Source organism: Stegodyphus dumicola, chromosome 6, assembly GCF_044657685.1.
Source record: "Stegodyphus dumicola isolate Sdum_Otavi_A_Nest chromosome 6, ASM4465768v1".
NCBI classification, from domain to species: Eukaryota; Metazoa; Arthropoda; class Arachnida; order Araneae; family Eresidae; genus Stegodyphus; species Stegodyphus dumicola.
This window is the reverse complement of record NC_140773.1, coordinates 83,365,340-83,391,055: the sequence shown is the minus strand read 5'-3', so window position 1 is coordinate 83,391,055 and position 25,716 is coordinate 83,365,340. Positions and strand designations below refer to the sequence as shown.

The 25,716-nt window shown below is 30.8% G+C and overlaps 1 protein-coding gene across 5 annotated transcripts in view; it reads right to left on the bottom strand.

Annotated features, from left to right (window-relative positions):
• LOC118183211 (ribosomal biogenesis protein LAS1L) overlaps positions 1–25,716 on the bottom strand; it is a 163,453-nt gene that overhangs the window by 86,968 nt on the left and 50,769 nt on the right. For 4 of the 5 annotated variants that reach the window (XM_085818615.1, XM_085818616.1, XM_085818618.1 and 1 more), the window contains 2 exons: positions 16,114–16,196; positions 4,446–4,652 (listed from right to left, as the gene is read on the bottom strand). In XM_085818615.1, coding sequence (XP_085674741.1) covers positions 4,446–4,652; positions 16,114–16,196 — 290 coding nt within the window. The remainder of the gene's footprint in view (positions 1–4,445; positions 4,653–16,113; positions 16,197–25,716) is intronic. The other variant, XM_085818617.1, reaches the window with a different exon arrangement.

The following is a 25,716-nucleotide window of genomic DNA, read 5'->3' as shown; positions in this document are numbered from 1 at the left end:
AATATTATGAAGATTATTTCTGTAAAAAAATATTTGCTTTCAACAATCATTTTGTTTATAATAATTAATCTCATATTTTAACCAACATTTGAGCAAAATTTTCGACGGGGTACTTTTGCTGAAAATATTTAACAAAAGAATCCCCCTCTTTACAAGTGATCTATTTTTAGTCAAGGTTCCATTTATCAGAACATTACATCAATCAGATGTTTATATTTGTGTTGGGAAGGAAGGGAAAACAGGTGTTGTGCTGACGCAACCTCAGCAGGAAACGGGTAAGCTCCTTTTTTACTAATTTCTTTTGATGTTCTGGTTCATGTCCTGGCTGCTGTAAAAATGCCTATAACATGGTATCTTACATTAGAAGAAACGCATAAAAGATTTTTTTGATGAACAAACAGATGACGATAATGTTAATAATGACGAGAATGAAACTGATATTGTTGTTGTTTCCCCAGAAATTGCAGAAGCTACTGATGAAGAAGAAAGGAATGACAATGTTTTAAATAATGATAATGATATTTTACCAAATGATATCGCCAGGGAAGTTGAAATTCAAGTAAGAATCAAGTTTCAGCCTTCTAAAAGCAGTGGTAGTCATAAGAAAAAGTTTAAAAAGCAGAAAACTGAAAACTTGAAATGGATAAAAAAGGAACCTTCAGTTATGTCTCAGGAAGAAAATAAAGAGAGAGAAGAGAAACTATAAAAGACAAAATACATGGTAAAACTACTGGAGAGATTTTCGATTTTCTTTTTGGTATAGGCATTTACTCTCTTCTCATTGAACAGACATATATATGTGCTGAGCAAAAAAATCTCTCAGAATTTACTGCATCTGAAGCCTATATGGAAAGATTTATTAGAATATTATTGCTTACAGGATATCATTCTTTACATCAAAAAGAAATGTATTGGTCACTTGATAAAGGCATTTCTGTTCCTATTGTACGAGAATCGATATCATGTTTGCAGTACAGGAAAATGAAGCAGAATTTGCATTTAGCTGACAACAGTCAAATTGGCAATACTGATAAATTATATAAGATATCACAACTTTCTACTATTGGAAATAAAAAGAGTCTTTTAGATTTCAGACGAGAGATTGCATTATTCCTTTTGCAAACTCCTATTGAGAGTGTAGAAAATTAAACAGAAATAGATCAGCAACAGAAAGACCTAGTAAATTTAGCATTAAAAAATCATTGCATGGAGATAGTAGACATTTTATCGTAAAGTCCTATGACAACAAACGACTTTCCAATTGTTCATTTTTCAGTAAATTTCTGTGATACTGCTATAATTTTCATTTAATCTGCATTTATATTTTTGCATCTTAATTTAATTTGCTTTTCTACAACTATCAGCTAGTGTTTGTAAGGCAATTTCTTCCATCTGTCACTTTTTCTTTTACAATATTTCAAAATTCTTTTCAAAAATAATTTTTATTTTACCTTTTGGTTTCTGTAAAATAAATTTTTGATAGCAGTATTCCCATTTCATTCATTTGATTATGTTTAATTAAATCACTGCAGCCTAGGCACAGGCTTCTTAAATAGTCCTTCTTTCCCTTTGCTTATGTTATTATATATATATATATATATATATATACATGTTAGTTAAGTGTGCACATATAAAAATTACCATTTTTATGAAATTACATTAAAAGGACTCACTAACTTGCACCAAATTCAAGATATGTAAAGGTTTGCAGAATGCATCACTTACCAAACGCAAGAGTGCTACACCTAAATCTTTAGAAAAATCATTAATGACATAGCAATATCAAAATCAGTCATTTTTGAAATTCCTTCCAATAGCAGTAGCATTCAATAAATATTAAAAATCAAGTTTTATAATTTACTTGATGTTGAATTCATGAAAGACATATTTAAAGAAAACCTCAGTAATTCTTTTTTTTTTTTTTTTTTTCCCCTTAACACTTTTTAGAAACAACTAAAATGAATGTTTTCATGGCACTATCAATGAAAATAATTAGCATTTCTCTTAATATAAACACAAACTGACACTGAATCATCTATCTAAGACAATCCTTCCACAGCAGACTAAGTTACCTGACAAGATGGATGGTTGACTTGAAAAGAGTATTTTGGATCTAAGATTTGTAAATTTTTTTATCAAACAGCTAAAAACATTTTACTATAATTAACAGAAAAAGAAATTCAGAGTCTCTCTTAAGTTTTTCTCTTAAAGAAAATGAGAGATGATCATTTAACAAAATTAAAATTTCAAAATAATGAAAATGATGAACAATAAAAGCTTATAGGAATTGTACAGCAAAAGTAGTTCTTCAAATGCACAGGATGTGAAACAAATGGCTAATCAATTTTTATTCAAAAGTTAAGAAAAGGTTATAAAAAGAGAAAAATTGCTCTTCATTTGGTAGAACGAGTCCAATTATCCTAATGTATCTAAAATGATAAAAGAATATTTTTTTCCTTTACAAAGTAGCATATATAGTAACAAGGTGTTTTCCAAAGAAAGCACAATTCTGGGAAAAAAAAAAAAAAAAAAAAAGAACATAATTTTGTCCAAAAATGCTGCACGCACTATTCCTACTTTTAGAACACAATTTTATTAATTTTGAAAATAACAAGTATAAAACCCAAATAAAGAATCTCTGATATGTTTTATTATTTTGTAAAATCGCAAATCTGGCTTGATTCTTTTTCTTTAATTAAAAAATATTTTGCTAAAACTGGAAAAAAGAAAAAAAAAAAAAAAAAAAAATTCTTATATATATTGTAGCTGACAACTTCTATACAATGAAAACCTGGGAGTTTCCAGGGACATTTCACATTACAAAGTGACATCATTTCAAAAGAATTTCAGTTCAACTTAAATTCACTTTGTAATGCATAATTCAGATTACTGAACTATTTATAATGTGATTCTAATGTAAAATACATTAAAATTTAAATACATATTCTAAATTTTATGCGCTTAGGCTAATTTTGTTTTATAATTTCCTAGCACTTTACACTGAGAAAACACTGTGAAAGAAAGAAAAGCTTTCCTTTATCAAAATATATTTAAATGTAAAGAAAATGAAATTAATGTATATACTCTAAATGTGCATACTATTATGTGAATAAAACTTAGTAATGCACCTTTTTTAATGCAAAATAATTTTGTTTGATTCTTTTTCTTTAATTAAAAAATATTTTCTTATATATATTGTAGCTGACAACTTCTATACAATGAAAACCTGGGAGTTTCCAGGGACATTTCACATTACACAGTGACATCATTTCAAAAGAATTTCATTTCAACTTAAATTCACTTTGTAATGCATAATTCAGATTACCGAATTATTTATAACGTGATTCTAATGTAAAATACATTAAAATTTAAATACATATTCTAAATTTTATGTGCTTAGGCTAATTTTGTTTTATAATTTCCTAGCACTTTACGCTGAGAAAACACTGTGAAGGAAAGAAAAGCTTTCATTTATCAAAATATATTTAAATATAAAGAAAATGAAATTAATGTATATACTCTAAATGTGCATACTATTATGTGAATGAAACTTAGTAATGCACCTTTATTAATGCAAAGTAAAATTAAATATCAAAATTAACTGATTAAATATTGGTTCAATCTTCAAAAACAGTTCTACGAATTTCTACAGTAGACTTAATAAACAAATAAATAAAATAATGTGCTTAAAAACAGCCGATTTTTTTTTCATGATTCATTAATTAATAATAACTTTCTTATTAATTAATTAATAATAACTAAAGAATTCTCTAATTAAAAAGAATTAAAACAGAATCCTAATACTCATCGATTTCTTTTTTAAATTTATTTAAACGTTGGATACTTATAGAAAATCCCATCTACCATTTTTGCCTATTAAAGAAAAGATGCCAAACTACAGGATTTTTCACCAAAAATGAAAAAGTCTTCTTCAAACATGCTGGGTTTGGTGTAACCTTGATTACACATGTTCGTTATTATTCTAGAGTAAAGACTCCTTTTCCCCCTCTATCACACATTTTTTTTGGGCGGGGAGATTAAAATTTGGGACCTGCCTACTACAGAACAGTATTAATTTTTTATTATTATTTGAGGGGAAAAAAAAAAATATTTTGCGAGACTTATATTTTCTCGTGAAAATAATTGCTTTTACAGTATATCTCCTTAATAAAAGATAATGAAAAATTAAATATAAATAAATGAAAAATATAATAAATTTGAAATAAAAATAATAATAGAACATTTTTTCTTGTATTTAGTAAATGGGTTTTTCTAGTTTGGTGTGATTGGTACAGTCTCTTGCAGTCAATGGATTTTCCATATATGGGCATATCAACTATACTTCATAAAAGGAATTAATAAATATGAAAAATTTTGAAATCATGTTTCTCTCATACATATATAAGAGGCTAATACTGGAGAAAATAAATTAAGATATAACTTACAAAAAAAGACACCAGCCTGTATAAATTTGATTGCCCATGCAACTACTTGTTTTTGACAAATCAGTTCATCTGTTTGTTTAAGTAACATGAGTTCAACAAAGTCTGGTATTAATTCTGAATGATGTAAACTTCGGATAACAGGTAACCAAAATACTTCCAAAGCTGTGGGTAACTCACAATACGTATCATCACAGAGGAATATCTTCTCTGCAATTAAATAAACTATTATTACCATACAGAAGAAATTAAATGTTTAATGTAGAATAAAATATAAAAGAATTTAAATTTCTAGATCGCTTTTATACGACTAAAAAATTAATTTTAATTCTTCCAATTATCCTAGATTCAAAATTTACCTGGCAACCTCACGTTAAAAATATTATTGCGAATGTAAAGACGGGCAAAGCCAACCTGTGCCCCTTTTTCGCTAGAAATAGTGACCTGTCGCTTGATAACAAGATCTTGCTTTACAAATCAACGATCAGGCCAATTATCACCCATGCTAGTCCTATCAATGGGCTCAGTTGCTCTAATCGAAAACAGGTTCAAATTTTTCAATCGAAATTTTAAGACAGATACTAAACGCTCCATGGCTCATAAGGAACGATGACATTAACAATGAACTCAAAAGTATGCCCATTAATCACTTTATACAGCGACTTTTGGACAGATTTTTGAAAAATATCCATCTCATTGGATACTTTGCCTGTATATGATCCTGTGGTCACGTCATAAAAAAATCTGATGTGTACACCACGACTTCCTTGTACGAAATATTAAATTATACGCATTTTTTCTTGCATTTCATTTAAACTTATTGGATTGAATTAAATCTACTTCGCCGACAGCGCATAAACCACAATAGAATAAATGCATTCTTTAAAATTCACAGTATTTGTTTAAAATAGGGACACTCTGGCGCTAGATTAACTTAACAGTATTAATAATTATATAACAGTTGACTTATATAATAATTATATAACGGAAACTGAGTTAACTGTTACATAATCCAATAATTATATAACAGTTGACTTATATATTTTGTTCATATTATAACTCATAATGCACAAAATTTATATCATTTAAAGAATAGAATTATCTAATCGTTGCCATACGTTCTATTCAATACTATAGTAAAGCTAGAATGATGTACAAAAGAAATCAAGCAAACAAAACAAAAAAGAAACTGTTTTTCAGACCATTGAGTATTTCTCATTTATTAATTCAGTTCTCACTTCGCGAGAAGGCAAAAATATATAAAAACTCTATATTAAAAATTACAATCAATTACAATTAAAAATTACAATTATACAAAATATCTATATTAAAAATTACGAAGTAAATCTTAAACACTTATTTCCTCGAAAAAATTCCAGAAAGAATTAAGCATGATTTAATTGGCAATAATAAATGAATGCATTATCTTTGTTGTTGCAAAGCTAAGTTTCTCTATATTGGAAACAAATCCACTAGTCTCTGTTTCAAATGTAAACATCAATGGTCGCCATAAAAAAAGGCTTAGCGGCACTTAGAATACTTTAAAATTGTTGATAATTCTAAAACACGGTTCGTAGCCGCATTTTAGTTAAAAAAATAAGCACCTATAAGCACTCTTCAAGCACATTTTAAGAAAAAAATAAGCACCTGTTTAACTACATTATACACAACTGCATAACCTTAAAACAAAAATTAGACTTCCAATGCAATATTTATTAAGAGAATGAGCATTACCTCAACCATGGAAAACAATTAACTTTTTTAAAAATTTTAAATGATAGTTCAATTTACAGAATTCATTTACAATGAGAGAAAAAAAACTATGCAGAACTAAACTATATTACAAGATTTAATGATGAAATTTCAGTTCAAAATATAGAAAATAAATAATAATAAGCTATATTAATTGTATTCGCTTGGCACCTAATAATAAATACAATTTACTTTTCCACTCACATTAATATTTAAATAATTTAACTTAAATCAAAATTCTGAACATTTTCTAAATTTTCATTGCATAACAGTTTTCTCTTAACATATATTCCAAGCAAAGTAATTTAAGTAAAAAAGAGGAACATTTCTGAAATCAGGAGACGGGAAATTGCTTCATGCAGTCATCTTTTAACAGTAAAAGCTTAACTAACCCGCATACTTGGAAATTGCCGAATATTCCGTATAGTCGAGCGTAACTGGAAAAAGAGGAAGAGGGGGGGGAGAGATTGTAACCGTTCTTTAGATTTCTCGGTTAAATAAATGATTTTGACATTTCGATATGTGCATCATATAAAAATAGACCAACGGAACTGAGAACTGAGAAATATTCTGCTTAGAAAGCACAGTAAAACTATTTCAAGTGTTCATAAATAAATCTCAGACTGAACATCAAAATTAATTATCTCTGCAAAACACCGCAAACATTATTGCGCAATACGTGCGGCGTAATTCTTCCATACGTGATATTACGTAATCGGAATCAACAGCTGCCAGTATTTGGAGAATACACAACTAAATAAAGGAGAAGAAAGAGACTTACTAATCTGGGGTGTTTTTGATTCTAATTTTGAACAGACTGCCTTAAATTTCCGGATAGAATCATTTTTCACTTGGGTTGGGTAGACCGCAAAAACTTTTAGTCCTATTCAATCCAGACTGGACAGTGACAAAAAAAAAAAAAAAAAAAGTCCGCTGCTTCAATATTAGAGATTTTGTGGTGAAAGGGGAGAAACTCCCAACCTCCGAACTGTTTAACGTATTGGGGAAAAAAAAAAAAAATTATTTTGACTATTTGATTACTTTCCTTTTATTTAAGCCATTCCAAATATCATTCCTTAGAAAGCTAATCTGTGTAAAAACACACCCATTTTTGGAAGTTCATCTACGCTTCAGCAGCTACTGCAACTATATTATTATAAATATTCATACATATGCTCATAATATAAGCATAACTATCATAATAAACATGAATATGAACTGACCACGCGGAACGAGAATGTAAATTATTAAAATCTTGATAGAAATTAAAACGTGTGTAGTATTTGGATGGGAGGAAAAGAATACCGAATGTACAGGAATTTTCTACGGTTTTCGCAATTTTTTGACCAATAGAGCGACGTGCACCTGTCTGTACTATCGCGCGCACCATAGGTTACGTTAATGCAGAGAAAGGGGGAAAAGCTATTTTCGGGAGTATGATTCACCATCTGACGTTCCATATAAGGAAGAAAAGTTGTTTATTTAGTTTCCGCTTTGGTATGGGGGGAAAATGCGCGTTCATTAAAAAAAGCACTAAAAGCAAAAAATAAGCACTAAAAAAAAAAAAAAAAAAAAAAAAAAACAAGTGCTTTAAAGAAAAAGTAAGCACCTATAAGGGCCTTTATATTTTATTTTCAAATATAAGGACTTATAAGCACTTGTAAGGACCGCTACGAACCCTGTAAAAATATTGCATACAGATTTACTAAAGGCATAAAAATCTTAACCGGAAGATAAAAACAACATGATACAATCATTTTTAAAGCAAAAAATGTACAATTTACAAACATATAAGAGTGAAGAAACTGAGATCACTGAGCCGGGTAACAGAGTGGATATGTATATATATATAAATATATTTATATACATTTGTTGCGGCCGATTGCAACCAAAATACGAGGTGCACATCTACATGTTATAGCAGTCCTATATACAAAATTTCAATGTTCTGAGGCTACTTGTTTTTGAGTTATGCGAGATACGTACGTACGCACGTACATACATATGCTCATACAGATGCCAAGAAAAATTCTCTTCAGAATTAATTTTAAAGCAGTTTTATAATTTTTTTGAAGGAAAAGAGTATTTTATTCTGTCCTTACGTACAGATATCATGCAAAAACATCGTTAAATTGCATTCGATAGCGGTCAAAATAGATATTTTCGTTGAAATATGCTGCCTGAAACTTTTTGCGATTACAATACTTCCTTTTTACTTTGTACAAGGAAGTAAAAAGCAGCCAAGAGCAATTTTACAACCAGATTATTCTCAACCTCCATTCAAAAGGCATCATTATGCAAGTACGGTGGTCTGACTGGATACGTATTTCACATTCCTTTCCTAACACGCCATTGCATCCACAATGCAAAGGGCACTGGTGGGTAGATCCAACACTAAAGAATCTTTAACAAGACCCTTTAATAAAAGTCGTCTATCATCTCTTTAACAAGAGTCTGCGACTACGATTTAAATGCCACTTAAATGCTTCTTTCTTCCTTCATAAAAAGATTGCTTTTCTACCTTTTCACTCCACCCTAAGGGGTTGATTGCTATCTGGCTTTTTAAATGCTGCATTGAATAGCGGCCAAAATTCTCTCCTCCTACTCAGCTGAAAGACTGACCTTATACTTTCAGACTTGCTTAACATGTCCCCTCTCAAGACTCAGTACAAACGAGTTACAAGCTTATTGACCTCACGATTGCTCCCTTTCCGCGTTTTGCTTGCGACTTTTAGACTTTTTATTAAATGACATCAAGAATCAAGGAATTATGCTTGCCGACTTTTAAATTCTTTTTGAAATTTTATTGAATGATGACTGCTTTCTCCTAAACTGATTCTAGTCCTTACGTTTTGACACAAAATTTATATAAAAGACCTTAGATTTTTTACCTTTTTTTCTCATGTGGAAGGCATTATCTTATAAAGCTTTTAATTTGTTTTTGGCTTTCTAAATTTTTACTCTATTTGATGTACCCTTCTTTTGATGTAATTTATTTTTATCTTTGATGATGTGGAGCTAAAGGCCTGGCATAGCTTTGTCCTTTAGCTCCACAATCCTTGATTCAATTATCCTAAACTTCCTTAATCCAATTATGATAAATTATTTCAAGTTATTATATACCAAGAATAACTAAAACAAAACCAGAAGTCTATAATAAGGAGGGAATTATATTTAAGATAAATAGTACCTCGTGAGCCATCTGCTTTGAAATACACGCAACTTGGTAAACTGTTCAGATGTGAAATTTTTTTGGGGGATGTGAAATTTTTGCAGTATTTGTTTGGAATGTGACTCATGTTCAATTATTATTGCATTCATTACACTTGTTTACCTCCTTTGAGACAATGTTATGGCTCATTAAGAGCATCAGTACACCTATTGCTACCATTAAATAAACAGCGAATGTTATTAACCAACTTAACCAACTCTATGAATTTCCCACCCTAATTAACTGGTACGACAAATTTGATACTATACAATTTTCAAACCGGGAAAACAAAATAAAAGCAGTTAATTCAAAACAATTACATTGCACTCCCCCTCTGAGTTGATCTTCCAACCAAAAAGACAAAATAAAAAACTGAAAGCATAAAATAAACATTTTCTTCAAAAAGTGGTGTATCAGCAAATTTCAAAAATGTTCGATGCTGATTTAACTCGGACAAAAAAATCACTACAGAAAGGGGGGAAAGACAAAGCATGTAAAAAGAAATCGAATTAAATAAATACTTCTGCAATCTGCTGATAGATGGCACTTCAAAAAAAAAAAAAAAAGAAAAAGAAAAGAAAAGAAAAAAAAAAATTTAAGGGGGAGCAGGATAAAAGAAAGTAGTCTACAGAATGCGAGTGATGTCAGCTTACAACTGGTGTATATATGTACATAATTCGGGCATTAATAAACAAGATTTATTATACTATGAGTCACCCTGTTGAATCAAGGTAGACTAAAAGAAAACACCCTTAACATCTCAGAAGTGGGATATTATGTGAATTATGATGCCCCTTAGAGCCCATCGGATTACTCACGTAGCATGAGTGTCAAAGGAGAGGTAAGTTTCAATTTAAAAAATTTGAATGCATGAGAACTGTAATTAGATTGAAATACATGTGATAATTATAATGGAGTACAGAATTTAGAAGTATAGAAACATATTATTAATTAATATCATAGATGAGAATACTAAGATACTAAGAAAACAAACTACAAAACTTGAGGAGATTAACAACTCAAGTAATTAACAGAATATCTGAATTACTGTATTGAAAGAGAAGTCAAGAATAATCAAGAATATAGAAAGTGCATTATTTACATGAAAGTGAAAGTCACAAATTATCTTCAGAAATCAGATAGAAGTAAGATTTGTTGTTGAAGAGCAATTCTTCACTTATTCCAAACAGCAAATCGCAGAAACCTAGAATAAATTTCCCAAAGCTTCATGCAAAATCATTTCAGGGTAATTTCAAGGCGTTTTAGGAATTCTGATCACAGTTTGATAATGTGATTCACGTCAACGAATGCTTATCTAAAGTAGATAAATATAATTATCTTAAAGCTTTCTTAAAAAGGACAGCCTTAATTAGCATTCAAGGATTACTGGTATTGTAAAATAATTAGGATTTAAAAAAAAAAAAAAAAAAAGATATTGTTAAGATCTCATGTTAACCAGTAAAATTGGCCTCAAATTTAAAACAGTTATGGGAGTTATATGATACAACAGAAATACAAGTGTATGGTTTGCAAACTCTTGGCGTTGAACTGAATTCATGAAGTTTATTGTTCCCATTAATTAGCAAACTTTATTCCAGTGTCTATTGTGTTAGAATTTTATAGACAGCATGAGAAACAATTTTTGGAATGTAAAAGAATTATTAAAATTTCTTAATAAGGAAACAGAAACCCAAGAACGAACATTTTTGTTTCAACAAACAGGTGACAATAACAATGCAGTTAAAAGTGTAGAACATCGACAGTCATTTAATAAATTTTTAGAAAAGGAAATAAATTCCAGAAGTTTAAAGGGAAAAAGCAAGATTTGATTTCTAATGCAACCATACTGAGCCCATTTCAGAAAATTTGCATTTTTTGCAATAATTTTGAGTACAGTTGCAAAAATTGTGATAAAGAATGTGAGCAGAATACAGAAAGTTTAAAATGAAACGGAAAATGTCTCTTATGGCTGCGAAAAAATTTTATGGTTGGGTCATGTAAATTAAAAGAGCCCTGCTTGACATATAAGTGAAAAAACATTCTAGTTTAATTTCTGACCCCAACTGCTTTCCACATCAGACAAAGAATCGTAAAGAATTGGTGAATGATTTAAATAAATAAATAAAAAGAGATCAAAGCAGTCTTGTAATGAATCAAGACGAATTTTCTGGCATTTCAACGCACTTGAAGAAAGCAATGATTAATGACAGTAAGCTGACTGAATGTTTGATAGGTACCCAAAGTCTTTGGTAGCTTCAAAATGGAAAACTGCAACTGCCAATACAACCCCGAAGAGGGGAAAAAAAAAAAAAAAAAAATCGGAATCAGAAATGTAAATCACGCATCTGCAGCAACCTTGGATAAAGCTCAGGTTTCACTTACACAACTGCAAATTTGTTTATCGCAAATGATGAGGCTCAGCAGTATGACCTAATCATGGCAAGAGAGATTTTAAGGGATGAAACAATGGCTGATAGGAAAACAGGAGACATGTTTAACATATGCTAACATATGCTTATATGCTGAGAAACCAATGGAAATAAAAAGCAACACGATAAACTTTGTGCATACTATAACCTCATATATAAATAATGGACTGATTTTGTTTTGAAACATACACGGAAATCCGGATTCAGCAATGGAAGTAACTGATGGTACAGTCCAGTTATGAACATAGGAACACAATAACATCAGATTAAAAGGAGATTGGTGTATTAGCAGGGTAATAGATATAAGGGGCAATTGAGAATTAAAGGAAATAGACATGCCTAATATAAACAAAGATGAAGAATAAAACCATATATATTCCATTTCTCAAAATATTCCACCAATTAAGATAGACGATATAAAATTTGATGAAACAACTATAGATAGTGAGAGAACTGATCTTAAAATTATTAAATGAGTTTTCTGCTTCAAAACCAAAAATAATTCCTTAATTTAGTGTGATTAAATGAAAAGCTGGCAAGCACTCTTTGAAACCTAGCAGAACTCGTCATCGTTGTTCAAAAACAATTATCAGTCTTCATCAGCATTATCGTTAAATCACCATGTAAAAATTGAAACATTTTAAAAAACTTCTTTGAAGAACGAAACATGTATTATAAAAGAGAGGTGAATCAAAGTTATGATACACAGCATAAAGTGTTAAATTAGCCATGAAATAATCTTTGTATTTTGTTACTGCCTGAATGAAAAATTGTGATCTGTTCCTTAGAAGTTTTCATATGATTATCATCAATTAAATTTCACTGAAAACATAATAACTTTAACAACTATGGCAAGTATTTAATTTTTTTAATAAACATATCACTTCTAGCACTACTTAATAATCAGTATCATCTTCATGACTTTCAAATATTCATATATAATACGTACAACATTTTATGATTGATTCTTAGCAGTCGGCTAGACTCTTCCATGCTGTACTTAGCGTTGCCACCTCATAGCTGTCAAAATCCAGAAGAAAAAAAGATTCCGGAAGAAAAAAAAAGTTTTTTTTTTCCCCAGTCGGAACTGAAAAAATATCTGCCTCTTTTTAATCTCGTTTAAAAGTATTTTTTGAGCTGCAGGAGCAAGCACAATCTCACAAATACTTGTACATTTTGTTCTACCACAAGAAATTGTTTTTGGCAAAGAAGAATCTGAAAATAAGAGTGCTATAACAATTTGTGCTATCCTAGCTATTAAAAGTGTGATGATTCTTAATTCTATGCTAGACTGAGATAATTTCAATTGCTGATATATTGTCCTGTTCTTCTGAAGATTTCTTCATGAAAAAGTTTGAAACCGATAGCGAAGAATCCCTAATCAATATTAACGACTGGTGTTTCTTGCTTTGGGAATGTATAGTTAAACGTCTAACATCCTCGTACTTAATATTAATTATTTTCCGACATACTTTACATTATCCGTTAAAGTTGTCTCTCTTCATAAACTAATCAGATTGAGTTAAACACCTGTCTTGAACCAATGTCGAATATTTTGTCTTTTTTTTTTTTTTTCCCATACTTGTTTACTTGGAGAATCAGAATCGCTTTGTTTCACTAGACATTATTATGAAAGCATTTAAATAGATTCAAAACATGCACTTGTTTGTAGATAGCTAGCTAACTGCAGACTAAATGAAAGAATGACTTGAAAATGAGAGGATGAGGGAAGATGAGGGCACAAGCGCACGATGCGACACGCCGGCATGAAACCATGACTCATCCCGTAAGGTGCTTACTCAACGCTCACCGTAGATTGCTGCTGCAAAGAATATGTATTGACATAGATGTTCTTTGGCTGCTGTGCACAGTTGTATGATTTTTGATGCTCTCAATCATTTCGTCCGTGCACATTGTGTCGTTATTTTCGAGAAACTTGATATTCTGGGAGAGTAATATTTATTTTAATTTCCTTCTGGGAGCCGGGAGATTTTAATTTTCAGGACTCAATTCCAGAAGAATACTGGGAGAGGTGGGAACCCTAGCTGTACTTCCAGGAATTTGCGGCATCATAGCACCTGCAGATTCTTCTATAGCAGGCATCTTATTTGTGATGATTATTTCAGAAGTACCAGCAGTTTCATGATCGATTATGATACTAAGCAAGATATTCAAGTTGCAAGAACCAAACAGAACTTTTCTCGCTGCAAGAGAATGGAATATTTTAATTTCAAAAAACTTTACTACTGCCACATCAAAGATCTTATTTGTGCTATGAAATTGTTTTAATGATAAAGTCTTTCATACTAGCCTAATGCGATTAAGATCTACATTCTTAAGGTTCTTTTTATTTCATCTTGTTTTCATTGCTCTAAGTAAAGCTTAGCCCCTTCGCGCCGACTGTCACGTCTACGTGCCAGCAACGAACACACTCACTTCCCGGCCGACACGCAGGCGTGCCAGAGTGTTTACCCGTTCAGCCTTGAATGTCACGTATTTGTGCCAGTGTCCTGAAACGTTTTAAAAACTATAATTTTTGCCACAAGATGGCACTGTATGTCCATATGGTTTCAGATACATGTACATTAAACCTTCTACTCAAAATGAGAGAAGCATGACTCACATACACGTGTTTTTGATTATATAAACAAAAGGAGAAATAAATGTTTCCGAATGGCGTGATTTATGACGTCTCTTTAAATTCGCACGTGTAGTTGTTTATTGTAAGTAGAGAAGTTTTATTTTTGCTAAAGCGTTGGGTATTTCGGTTTGCAGTTCAGTTTTTAGAAAATAATTAGATCTTGTTAGACGTGAATTCTTTCTGTTTTTACCGTTGCAATGTCGAAGCGTCGAAAACGTTTAATAGCGCATGAAATAGCAGAAATGATGCAAAATATTTCAGATATTGATTCTGAAACAGATTCTGATAGTAGTGATAGTGATACTATGATATATTTTGATCATAAAGAATCTGGCGAATCTAATGATGATGAGGACATTTTGGACATCTGTATGCTGAGTACGTCGCCGCCATACAGATGTCCAAAATGTCCTCATCATCATTAATCCTTAATTAATTAATGTCATCATCATTAATCCTTAATTAATTAATGTCCTCATCATCAAAGTCGTTATTACAAGTGCAAGGAATGTAACGTAGGACTGTGTGTAGATCCCTGTTTTTTAAATTTTTCATACGATAAGAGAATTTTAAGTAATATATTAGTTTTCAGATGTATAATGTTAAAAGTCATAAAATGGTGAGTAATGAAAATAAAATAAGTAAAATATGCATTTAAACAAGAAATAAAGTAATTAAAGTATATATAAAAATATCTATAAAGCATAAGCTGTTTAAATAACTTTAGAGCATTATTAAACAATGCGTTGATACTTCGGAAATTTCATGGATTTAGGCTTAATAGCAAAAAAGCCGCCGGTCCTGGACAGACGCTCGCGTAAGACACTGCCGGCCCCTGCGATAAACGCGTGTTTGCGCTACCCGGCACGAAGGGGTTAATTATCTGGCAAATGATCAGACAGTTCCAAAAATTTCTGTGTTATAAAAGACTAACAAATTTTTATGTTATAAAAGACTGTGACTTTCTCTTCATCTTTACTTTTGATGCAATATTTGTACTTTTTCTGGTATTCCTTTTTTTTTTAGGGGGGGGTAAGACTTTCTAACAACATTTACAGCTAGCACATTCTACAGCAACCTTCCTTCTACATATAAAACCTACAAATTCAGTTTGTTAGTTTAGAAGTAGGCGTACTGCTTAGCAAATATAACCCAAGTACAATTAAACTTCTTTTTTGACAAAACTACTCATTAAAAATGAAGCTAGTACTAAAGTACATACAACAGATTGTAAGTGGTTAGTTAGTAATGGCTCCAATAATTCAGCTATCTATTATTCCAATAATTTAAATATTTTTATTATTTCAGTCATTTGTAGCCAACTGCTTATAATCAATTGCCACTGACAGGGCAAAAAAGTTATTTTCTGCCACTAGAAAACTAGACCTGATCAAGATTTTCAAAGAAATTGTTAAAGTAAATTCACCCCTGTGAATCAGTTGAAACAGTACTTATCCATAGAAATTAAAATATCTCATCAGGTATAAGAAATTATGTACGAGGTAAATGCAGGTTAAATAAAACTCATAATATGGGTGAAAATTTTTAATTTTATTACTAAAAATTATTTTATGAGAAACAATAAATTTTAAAACATGAACAGAAATGAAGTACTCTTGAAGAAAAGTAATTTTTTACCTGCTTCGGAAAGGACATTTTCTAAATCTTGTTCATTGAGTATAAACAGATCTGGCTGTAGGAAAATTTCAATAAATCTTTCCCTATTATCAATCAATAAATAAATACATAAATACCCAGAAATCAGCTTTTTACATATATAAAATAAATCAGCCATAGTTTTTGCAGGTTTACACAGATAAAAAAAGTAAAGAGCCTTAAAAAACTAAAAACCTTTCAAAGAAGACAAAATTTGGTACATGTTCTTTTTGAATATTATAATCCTCACATGGTGGAGGGGAGAGAGAATCTGGAGAGGGAAATTAGATAGCATTAATTAAACTATTTAATAAAGAGGCCATACCCTCCAGAAAGACTAAGTACATGGGAGTAAAATAAAGCATACAGAAAAAATACATAAGACCTTATTTGAATTTTATTTTCAGTCGCTTAACATTTAGAACATGAGATAACACTGCCCAGTTCAAATGCCATCTTTGATTAAACTGGTATTTAACTGCAGCATCAAGTAAGATTACAATGGCAAACAGAACAGAAATAGCATTTGTAGAGAATTTTCTGGCATTAAAAACTAAAGTCATGACACAGAAAATAAAACAGAAGAACAAAGACATTTTTTTTTAAAGTTAATTCAAAGCTTCATAATGGTGTTTTTGTTAAGAGCTAGTAATATAATAAATCCAACTCCATAAGACAAAATACAATGACAAAATTTGATAAGCGTTTTATTTAAGAAACATCTCTACTTTTCTACTTGGGGGTTGCTATAAAAGGTGTATTTTTAATATTCTAAAATAAACAGTTCCTCAATTCTTCAAAACACTTCATCATTTATCCCTGTTTCTCTCTGCAATATTTCTCCTTTGCACTGAAATTATTTACTTGCATACAAATGTATTTGAAAAATAAAATGATACTGTATTCAATACACCTTCATTAAATAATTTTTTTAAATATGAGTATGTTTTAGTTCATTATCTATGTGCAAACAATCCAGATTTAACGTAAAAATTTGAAGAAAAAAATGTAAACAAAACTCAAGAAAACATGACCTGTAATAAAAAAAAAAAAAAAAAAAAAACACTCTGATATGTACAATCTTTTATTCCAACAAGTATACATTATTAGAATTGCATAATACTAAGCTTTTACAAAATCTATGTGTTTATGTCAATTCATGCCACTTCAGCATTTTGGGCTTAGCATTTGGTGCAAAATCAAGAATAGTGCAGCATTTTAAGCTAATACAGCACACCCCTTTATTTTCAAACAGCAATCACATAATTTAAAATGATGTGCAGATGCACACTCACAGCACTTTGCAACATGGTAACTGTTCTTAGTCAGAACACACACTTGAACCATGGAAGTGTGACTGATGAAAATAGGTAGATTGTGAGAAGCAAAGTACGGAAGACAATTTTAACGAAGTGTAATTTTGAAAATAAGGGAGATTTCAACACTTTACAACCACCATTCCCTGCTCATATAATTCAGCTGCCTAGTAGAATGTCACAGAGGAAAACATTTCCCAGAATTTGAGTTATAGTCTATAACCTGAGAACAAATTTAAGGTTATGTACCAATGACCAACAGTTTCCCTTCACATTCTATTGTAAAGTACAGGATGACACTAAATTGGCAGATACAATGATATGACCAGGTTGATAACCTGGTCTTGTAGACTTTCATCTAATGAATAAATTAAAAGATTTATAACTGTAAAAATATTACAGGAGTTTATAGAGATGAATAAGGATGGACAGTGATACTGAAATGATAAATTAAACTGCAGTTTTAGTCAGTAAAGAAAAAGGTGCACAACAAAGGAAGGATTTAAGAATCTAATTGTAATTTTGATCAAACTGAAATCTTGATTTATTAAGTTTCCATGGGGCCTGGGAAATAGTTACACACTGTAGGTAAATAGCATATTTTGCTTTCAACATGAATATGCTACAGCAAAAAATTACTTTTTAACAAAAAACTGCACACTGTATTTTGCTTGAGTGAAAATTGACTTAATTGAAAATTAAAGACTTTGAGATTTTAAATGTTTTCACAATTTGCACTGCTTTTATTCTACAATAAAAGCAATGCAAAAATAAAATCAAAGTATAAATAAAATGTTTCAACTTTCAGTAATTTAAAAAAAGTGTCAACTTTCAATCATTAAAAAAAAAAAAAAAAAAAAAAAAAAAAAAAAAAAAAAAAAAAAACTCCAAGTTTCATAAGTCTTTGAAGCTCAGCCAGAGCTTAAATTTTAAAGATATATCTTACTTCTCATCAGACAGCACAGAAGCCGACAGTAAGAATGCTCTGGCACTTTTTTTATGAAACAATTTCCACAGCAAATTCTTTTACCTCCTAAAATTACATTTTAATTATAAGTCTTAAAATTTGATTCTAGCTTTTTAAATCAAGCCTGTCTCTGCTTGGAAAACAAACCTTCAGACACAGGATGAGATTCTTAAGGGGGGGAAAAGGCCATCCACATTTTGAAACATTATTCTTTAAGAAGTGTAATAAATTAAAGGGAGATTGTTTGAAAACAGGTAATTTTTTTTGGTTTCTGAAAGAATTTAAAGGTTATCAATCTGGTCATGCCAATGCATCTGCTAATTTGATGCCTGCATTTCTAATTTACTGTAGAACAGGAAGTGGAACCACTGATCTCTTGTACAGAACCTTGTATGTGCTCAGTTTATACATCATAACTAAGATTCTCTAAGTGCTTTCCTCTGTTAAATTCTACTTAGAAATTATTATGCATGCAGGCAGTTGTGGTCATAAAGTGTTGAACTCTTCTTTGTTTTAAAAACTACACTTCTACATTAAAATTTTCTACCACACTTTAATGCTGTTTTTCGCAATCTATCTATAAGTCATGTTTTAACTACCTTATCTTTTTTCACTGATGCACTGGAAAAAGAGTGATCTTTATTTTATCATCCCTTGGAAGAGCCCATTATACTGTGTACCAAGACTTAAAATTCATTCAGGACCAGGCTCCATAATTTTTCAGTTATTGAGTGAACTTGCATAATGCAGAAATGTGCTTAAATTCCTTGTAACTAAGCTCTTGAGTGAATTGATAACACTTCATCATTTTTCAACAATTTGGGCCTAGCATTTGGTGCAAAACTGAGAACACTGTAACATGATGAGCTAATATGGCACACCACAATTTTTTTAAACAGTTCCAGCAGAATTCCAAATAAGATGAGGTTCAATATATTATTTTTATCATTAAATTAATTACTAATTATATTAGTTATTTTATCTATTTATTTTTGTTCATCTTTCCTGAAAGCTTTCCACAGGACTCCAGCAGTTCTAATTTTAGAAACTTAACCCTGAGCTTGACATTATCTCTTCTTCACTTTTATGTTTTTCTTGTAAACTCCTAGTAGACCCAAAACGAAAATTAATCCTGAAACCCTTAAACTATCAGATGTAAACTTGTTGCAATTTCCAATGAAACAGCATTTAAAAATTTTATCAACAATGCTAATATCAAGATGAGGACCATATGCAAAGCATTACTGCATAGCTAGATTTACAGTCCAAAGAGAAGGTAATGTAAATAATAATATTTGATTCCGATGTTGAAATTTCTGTTTTGAATCTGAAACACATACAAATTTTTTTTTATTCAAAATAACTGTGTGTGTGTGATTATGGCAAAACCTCGGGGGCTATCTGCCTAAGGGAAGGGATGCATTCGTGGAGGACTTTCTAAGGAAAGTGGCTCGTATACACATTACGTACAGGGAAAACCACGAAAACTCCCATGCAGCCAAACCCGTTCGCGGGATTCGAACCTCAGACTGAACTACCAGTGTTTCAGATAAAGTGCCAAGAATTCCCATTTCCATGAGAAATGCTGATAACCCTCATTTCTTGAAACCTTTTGAAATACTGGTAGCATAAACAGAAAAATTACACATTACCTGTATAATTACTCCATATGTTAACAATTTATCAACTTCGATTGAGTAGCATCTTCTTCATGCAAATCAAAATTATCATACAGCATCTCCACCTACCACAGATACTGGAAGGGAGGAATCATCAATTGAAAAAGTCAAAAGTCCTACTGATTTATTTATTCCAGAAGAAGAAAAAAATTTAATCATAAATTGTATTCAGGTTCAAAGTGCAAATGAGGATGAATTAAATGTAGGTCAATGCTCAAGCCAGCATTTTTGAAAAACAAAGATAAAGTGCAAGATGTAACGCAACATTTTTGAAGATGTAGAAAGAAAGAAGAATGGATATTCTTTAATGAATAATTTGATTTATCATACTGAAAAGATTTCCAGAGACCAGATTAGTCAATTAGTAGTGCCAAAGGTCAGAAAAGATAAAATTTTTTAATTAGCACACAAATCTATTTTTGTAAATCATTTAGGGATGAGAAAAACAAAAGAAAGAATTTATTACTCATTTTATTGGCCAAATTTGACATGAGATATAGAAGAATATTGCAGCTAGGAAAAGAGACTTGTAAGGAATGTCAGTTACACAGCAGGGAAAGAGCCAGAAACTGTATGCCCAAAGTTCCAAATCAGAAGCCTGAATTTCCATTTGACAGAGTAAATATTGATATAATTGGTCCAAATGAACCTCTATCAGCATGTAAGCACATATGCATACTGTGTTGAGTACATACAAATACTTTAGGTGGCTAGAGGCGATCCCTTTGAAAACAATATTATCGACATGTGGTGCATTAGTGTAGATCTTTAAGAGAGTGGGCTCATGTAATAGCTAGCAATCAAGGCACCAATTTTAATAGCAGAAATAATATAAGAAGTTAATGCTATGTTGGAAGCAAGTCCTAATTCATGATGCCAGGGCATCCACAAAGTTCTGGAAAAGTCCAAAGCACAACCAAGTTCTAAAGCATATGCTACATCATTTCATTTAAAATGACTCTAGAAATTGGGATGAACACATCCCACCCCTGTTATTTACTTATAGAGAGATCCCAAATTGTGCTACCAGAGTATCACCATTTAAATTCATGTATAGAACAGAAGCAGTATTAACCCTCTCACTACATACTTTTTTTTTATCAAAATAGGTTCAAAAATTGCGTATTTTTTTATTACATATTTCAAATCTACATATATTTTAGAGTTAAAATAAACAAAAATTTTTTGTAAAAGTGTTTTTTTTTTTTTTTTCCAATATAGAATTAGATCATAGATAAAGGTTGAATACTAAATTTGAAGAATAATGATACAAAAGGAAAATTTTAAAAATTAATATTGGTTAAATTATGATTTATTTTATAGAATACCAAGGTAAAACATATATACTCATGAAAATATTTGCATAATGTAATATTTTGCATATCAATTTTGCACAACTGTTGAACGTTTTCAATGGAAACTGAATTTTTAGATTCATCACTATCTGCAGAGGAATATGAGAAATTCTCATCAGTTTCACTATAACTGTTAGCATAAATTTAGGTATTTTGCATAATGAAACTCGAAAGGCATACGAAACGAATGTGCAAGATATATATTGGCGAGAGAAAGTAAAGTTCGTGTGCAATGCAGTATATTTGATTTTTCACCCTAGCTACTTGTACCTGGCCAAAGGTCTAATCAAGTTAGTACTTTCTTCTTTTTCAGGTGCGGTGTCAAAGTATATTCCTGTTTCTTTTTTTCTTATTGCCTAAAATAGGTAAGCCTGGTGATATTTAGTACTGATGATGATTCTATGTAAGTTATTCTTTTGAATACTTCAATTTTAATATCTGTGAAGATTATTACTTTATTGTTATGCTTAAGTTAAGCAGAATTATCTTATTTTATTAAATAAAGATTTCGTAGTTAAAATTTTTGACTTATGATTCTTTAATTCTGTGCTTGAGGAAACGTACTCATTACGCCTTCAGTGCTAATGCACAACCAACAAAAGATTTTGAAACTGAGAAATTGAAATTTTTTAATGTTGTAAGATTCCAGGGGCATAAAGTATTAAAACTATTTGTTGAAAATACTAGTTACAAAGTTTACAAGAATAATTGTAACGAATAATTATGTCTATTCTAAAAGAATCAATATGTATAGAAAAGTTAACAGATGAAAATTATTCAGTGTGGAAATTTAAAATAGAACAAATTCTAATAAAAGAAGGTTTAGATGATGTTGTATTCGGAGAAAAACCGGAAACTGATACTGATATTTGGTTAAAGAATGATCGTAAAGCTAAAGCTTTAATATGCTTAAACATTTCAGATTCGCAAATTATCCATGTATTGCATAGTAAATCTGCAAACGAAGTTTGGCAGAAGTTAAAATGTGTCCATGAACGTGTAAATTTAACAAATAAGTTATTTCTTCTTAGAAAACTATATTCCATTAGATATAATGAAAGTTCTAAAATGCAGGAACACATCAAAGGAGTACTAGAATTGGCTGAAAAGCTGCGTAGTATAAGTGAAGAAATTAAAGAAAATAACTCAATAGCAGTATTATTATGTTCTTTACCAAATTCATACAATTCCTTAATAACTGCAATAGAAAGTAAATTGGAAGCTGAATTATCGCTAGAATATGTTAAAAACAAACTAATGAGTATTGTAGACGTGTGGAAACTAAGAAAGTTCAAAAATACGATTCAGTTGCATTAAAAAGTAAAAGCGAAAATAAATCAAAGTATAGTACACAATATTGTACTTATTGTAAGAGAAATAACCATACGATAAATGACTGTTTTCATTTAAAACGCAACGCTAGAACTCCCCAAAACAAATGTAAGTAACAGTAAAGCAAGAAATTATTCTCAAAATTATAAAAGTAATGCATGCCAAATAGCAAATAAGCAAAGTGTACAAAACATAACAAAAGTTAAAAGAAAATAAGTATCTTAAAAGTATTGAAACTGAAAATTCGCAGATTCAGTTTAATCAAGTTCTAAAAGTGGAAAATAAACATGAAAACACGCAAACGCAAGAATGGGTTATCGACTCAGGAGCCTCAACTCATATGACGAGTGATAAAAATTTTTTCTCTCAGTTAAATGACTCTAATAAACAAATAGTAACTGTAGCCAATGGTGATAAATTAAATTCTTATGGTATTGGTGAAGGCTATTTTAAAGTTCAAAACTTAAAGGGTCAGGTTACACAAATAAAATTACAAAATGTATTGTATGTACCATGTTTAGATAGTAATTTACTTTTTGTTCAACCTGTTACGAATAAAGGTTGCATTGTTACATTTGATAGTAATAAGTGTTACATAAAGCGTAACAATATACTCGTAGCCGACGGCAAAGCTCAGCAATGTTTATATAAATTGATCGTAAACCCAATTGATGAGAAAGCATACTTAGCTAATGATATTTCATGTTCTAATACAAACTGTATACTAAAATGGCATCAAAGATTAGGCCACAGAAATATAGATACCATGAAAACACTTGAGAAAAATGATTTGGCAGACGGCATTAAACTTGGCAAATGCACTCATAGTGTAGAATGTTCTACTTGTGTAATAGCAAAACTAACTGAAAAATCTTATCCCAAAACTAGTTTTAGATCTAAAAATCCACTGGATTTAGTGCACACAGATGTGTGTGGGCCAATTGAAGCCAACAGCTCAGGAAGGAAAAGATATTTCGTAACTTTCATTGATGACTATTCGCGTTATACTCAAATTTATTTTATTACTTCAAAAGATGAAGTATTCGACAAACTTAAACAGTATGTTGCATCGACAACAAATAAATTTAGAAAGAAAATAAAGGTTCTCAGATCCGACAACGGTACAGAATACTGTAACAAAATTACTGAAAATTATTTAAAGAAATTAGGTATTTTCCATGAAACTTCGGTTCCTTATTGTCCGGCACAGAACGGCGTCGCAGAAAGGAAAAATCGCTCTTTAATAGAAATGACAAAAGCTATGCTAATAAACTCTAAATTACCGAAAAGATTCTGGGCTGAAGCAGCTGCTACTGCCGCATATCTTCAAAATAGGCTACAAACTAAAGCCACAGATAGAACACCATATGAATTGTGGAATGGTAGAAAACCAAACTTAAGTCACTTACGAGTATTTGGCTGTAAAGCATTTTATTATGTGAATAAACAAAAACGGCGTAAATTCGACAACAGAGCCGAAGAACGAATATTCGTAGGATACGATTTACGAAGTAAGGGATACAGGATTTATGTAGGTGGAAGAAAAATAATAGTAAGTAGGACTGTTAAATTTTCAGAAAACGCGTCTTTATCTGACAAATATGCAGAAAATAATGCTGAAGATTTAGAATTAATTCACTTCAATAACTCGCAAGAAGATGAAGAAAATAATGAAGAAACATCTCTTGGCGATGATTTTACAGAAGATTCAAAAAGTTCTGAAGAGTTAATTAAATGTGAAGAAAATGTAGAAAGAAGGGTTTCTAGCAGATCAACCAAAGGAGTCCCACCGGAAAGATTCTCTTATAAAGCAGAAGATGAAGAATCAATCTTATCTAAAAATAAAGATCCAGAAAGCTTTGAAGAAATTCTAAACTTACCAAAACGTGAGCAAGAAGCTTGGATCAAGGCTATGCAAGAAGAAATACATTCTCTAAAAGAAAATGAAACCTATACACTTACAGAATTACCACCAGGAAAACATGCAGTAGGCAGCAAATGGGTGTTTAAGACAAAATATGATGAAACTGGTAAAAATATAAAATACAAAGCATGCTTAGTAGCCAAAGGATTTACTCAAAAATACGGCAGTGATTATGATGAAACATTTTCACCAGTAGTAAAACACACTACGATAAGAGTTTTCTTAGCATGGGCAGCGTATAATAATGCCAAGGTACATCAACTAGATGTTAAAACAGCTTTTTTGCATGGCAACTTAAATGAAGAAATATATATGGAACAACCAGAAGGATTTGTGGTTCCGGAAGAAAGACAATGTTTGTAAATTACAGAAGTCTATTTATGGTCTCAAACAAGCAGCTAGGTGCTGGAATGCAGAAATTGAAATACATTAAAGAATCTTGCGTTCAGTCAAAGCAAAGCAGATCCGTGTCTTTTCACAAAAGTGGTTCGTGATAAAAGAATTAATATAATAGTGTATGTTGATGACATCCTAATAAGTTCTACAGAAGAAGGACTAATTATTCAAACAATTAATGATTTAAAGAAACGTTACCAAATAACGCATCTTGGTGAAGCTAAATATTTCTTAGGCATGGAAATAAATCGCAAGGAAGATGGAAGTTATCTCTTATCACAGAAAAATAAAATAAATCAACTTGTCAAGCAATTTCAACTTGAAGAAGCGAAACCCGCTAGCACACCAACGGAAACGAACTATTATAGCCTAAACAAGGAAGAAAATCTCCTAACTTCAAATGATAAATTTCGCCAAGCTATTGGAAGTCTCTTGTATATATCGTCTATCACAAGACCAGATATCACAGCTTCAACTCACATACTCAGCAGAAGGTGTACTAATCCACGTCAAAAGGACTGGAATACTGTTAAAAGAATCATTAGATACTTAAATACGACAAAGAATCTATCCTTACAAATTCCGTCAAGTGAAGAACCTAATATTACAGTTTATT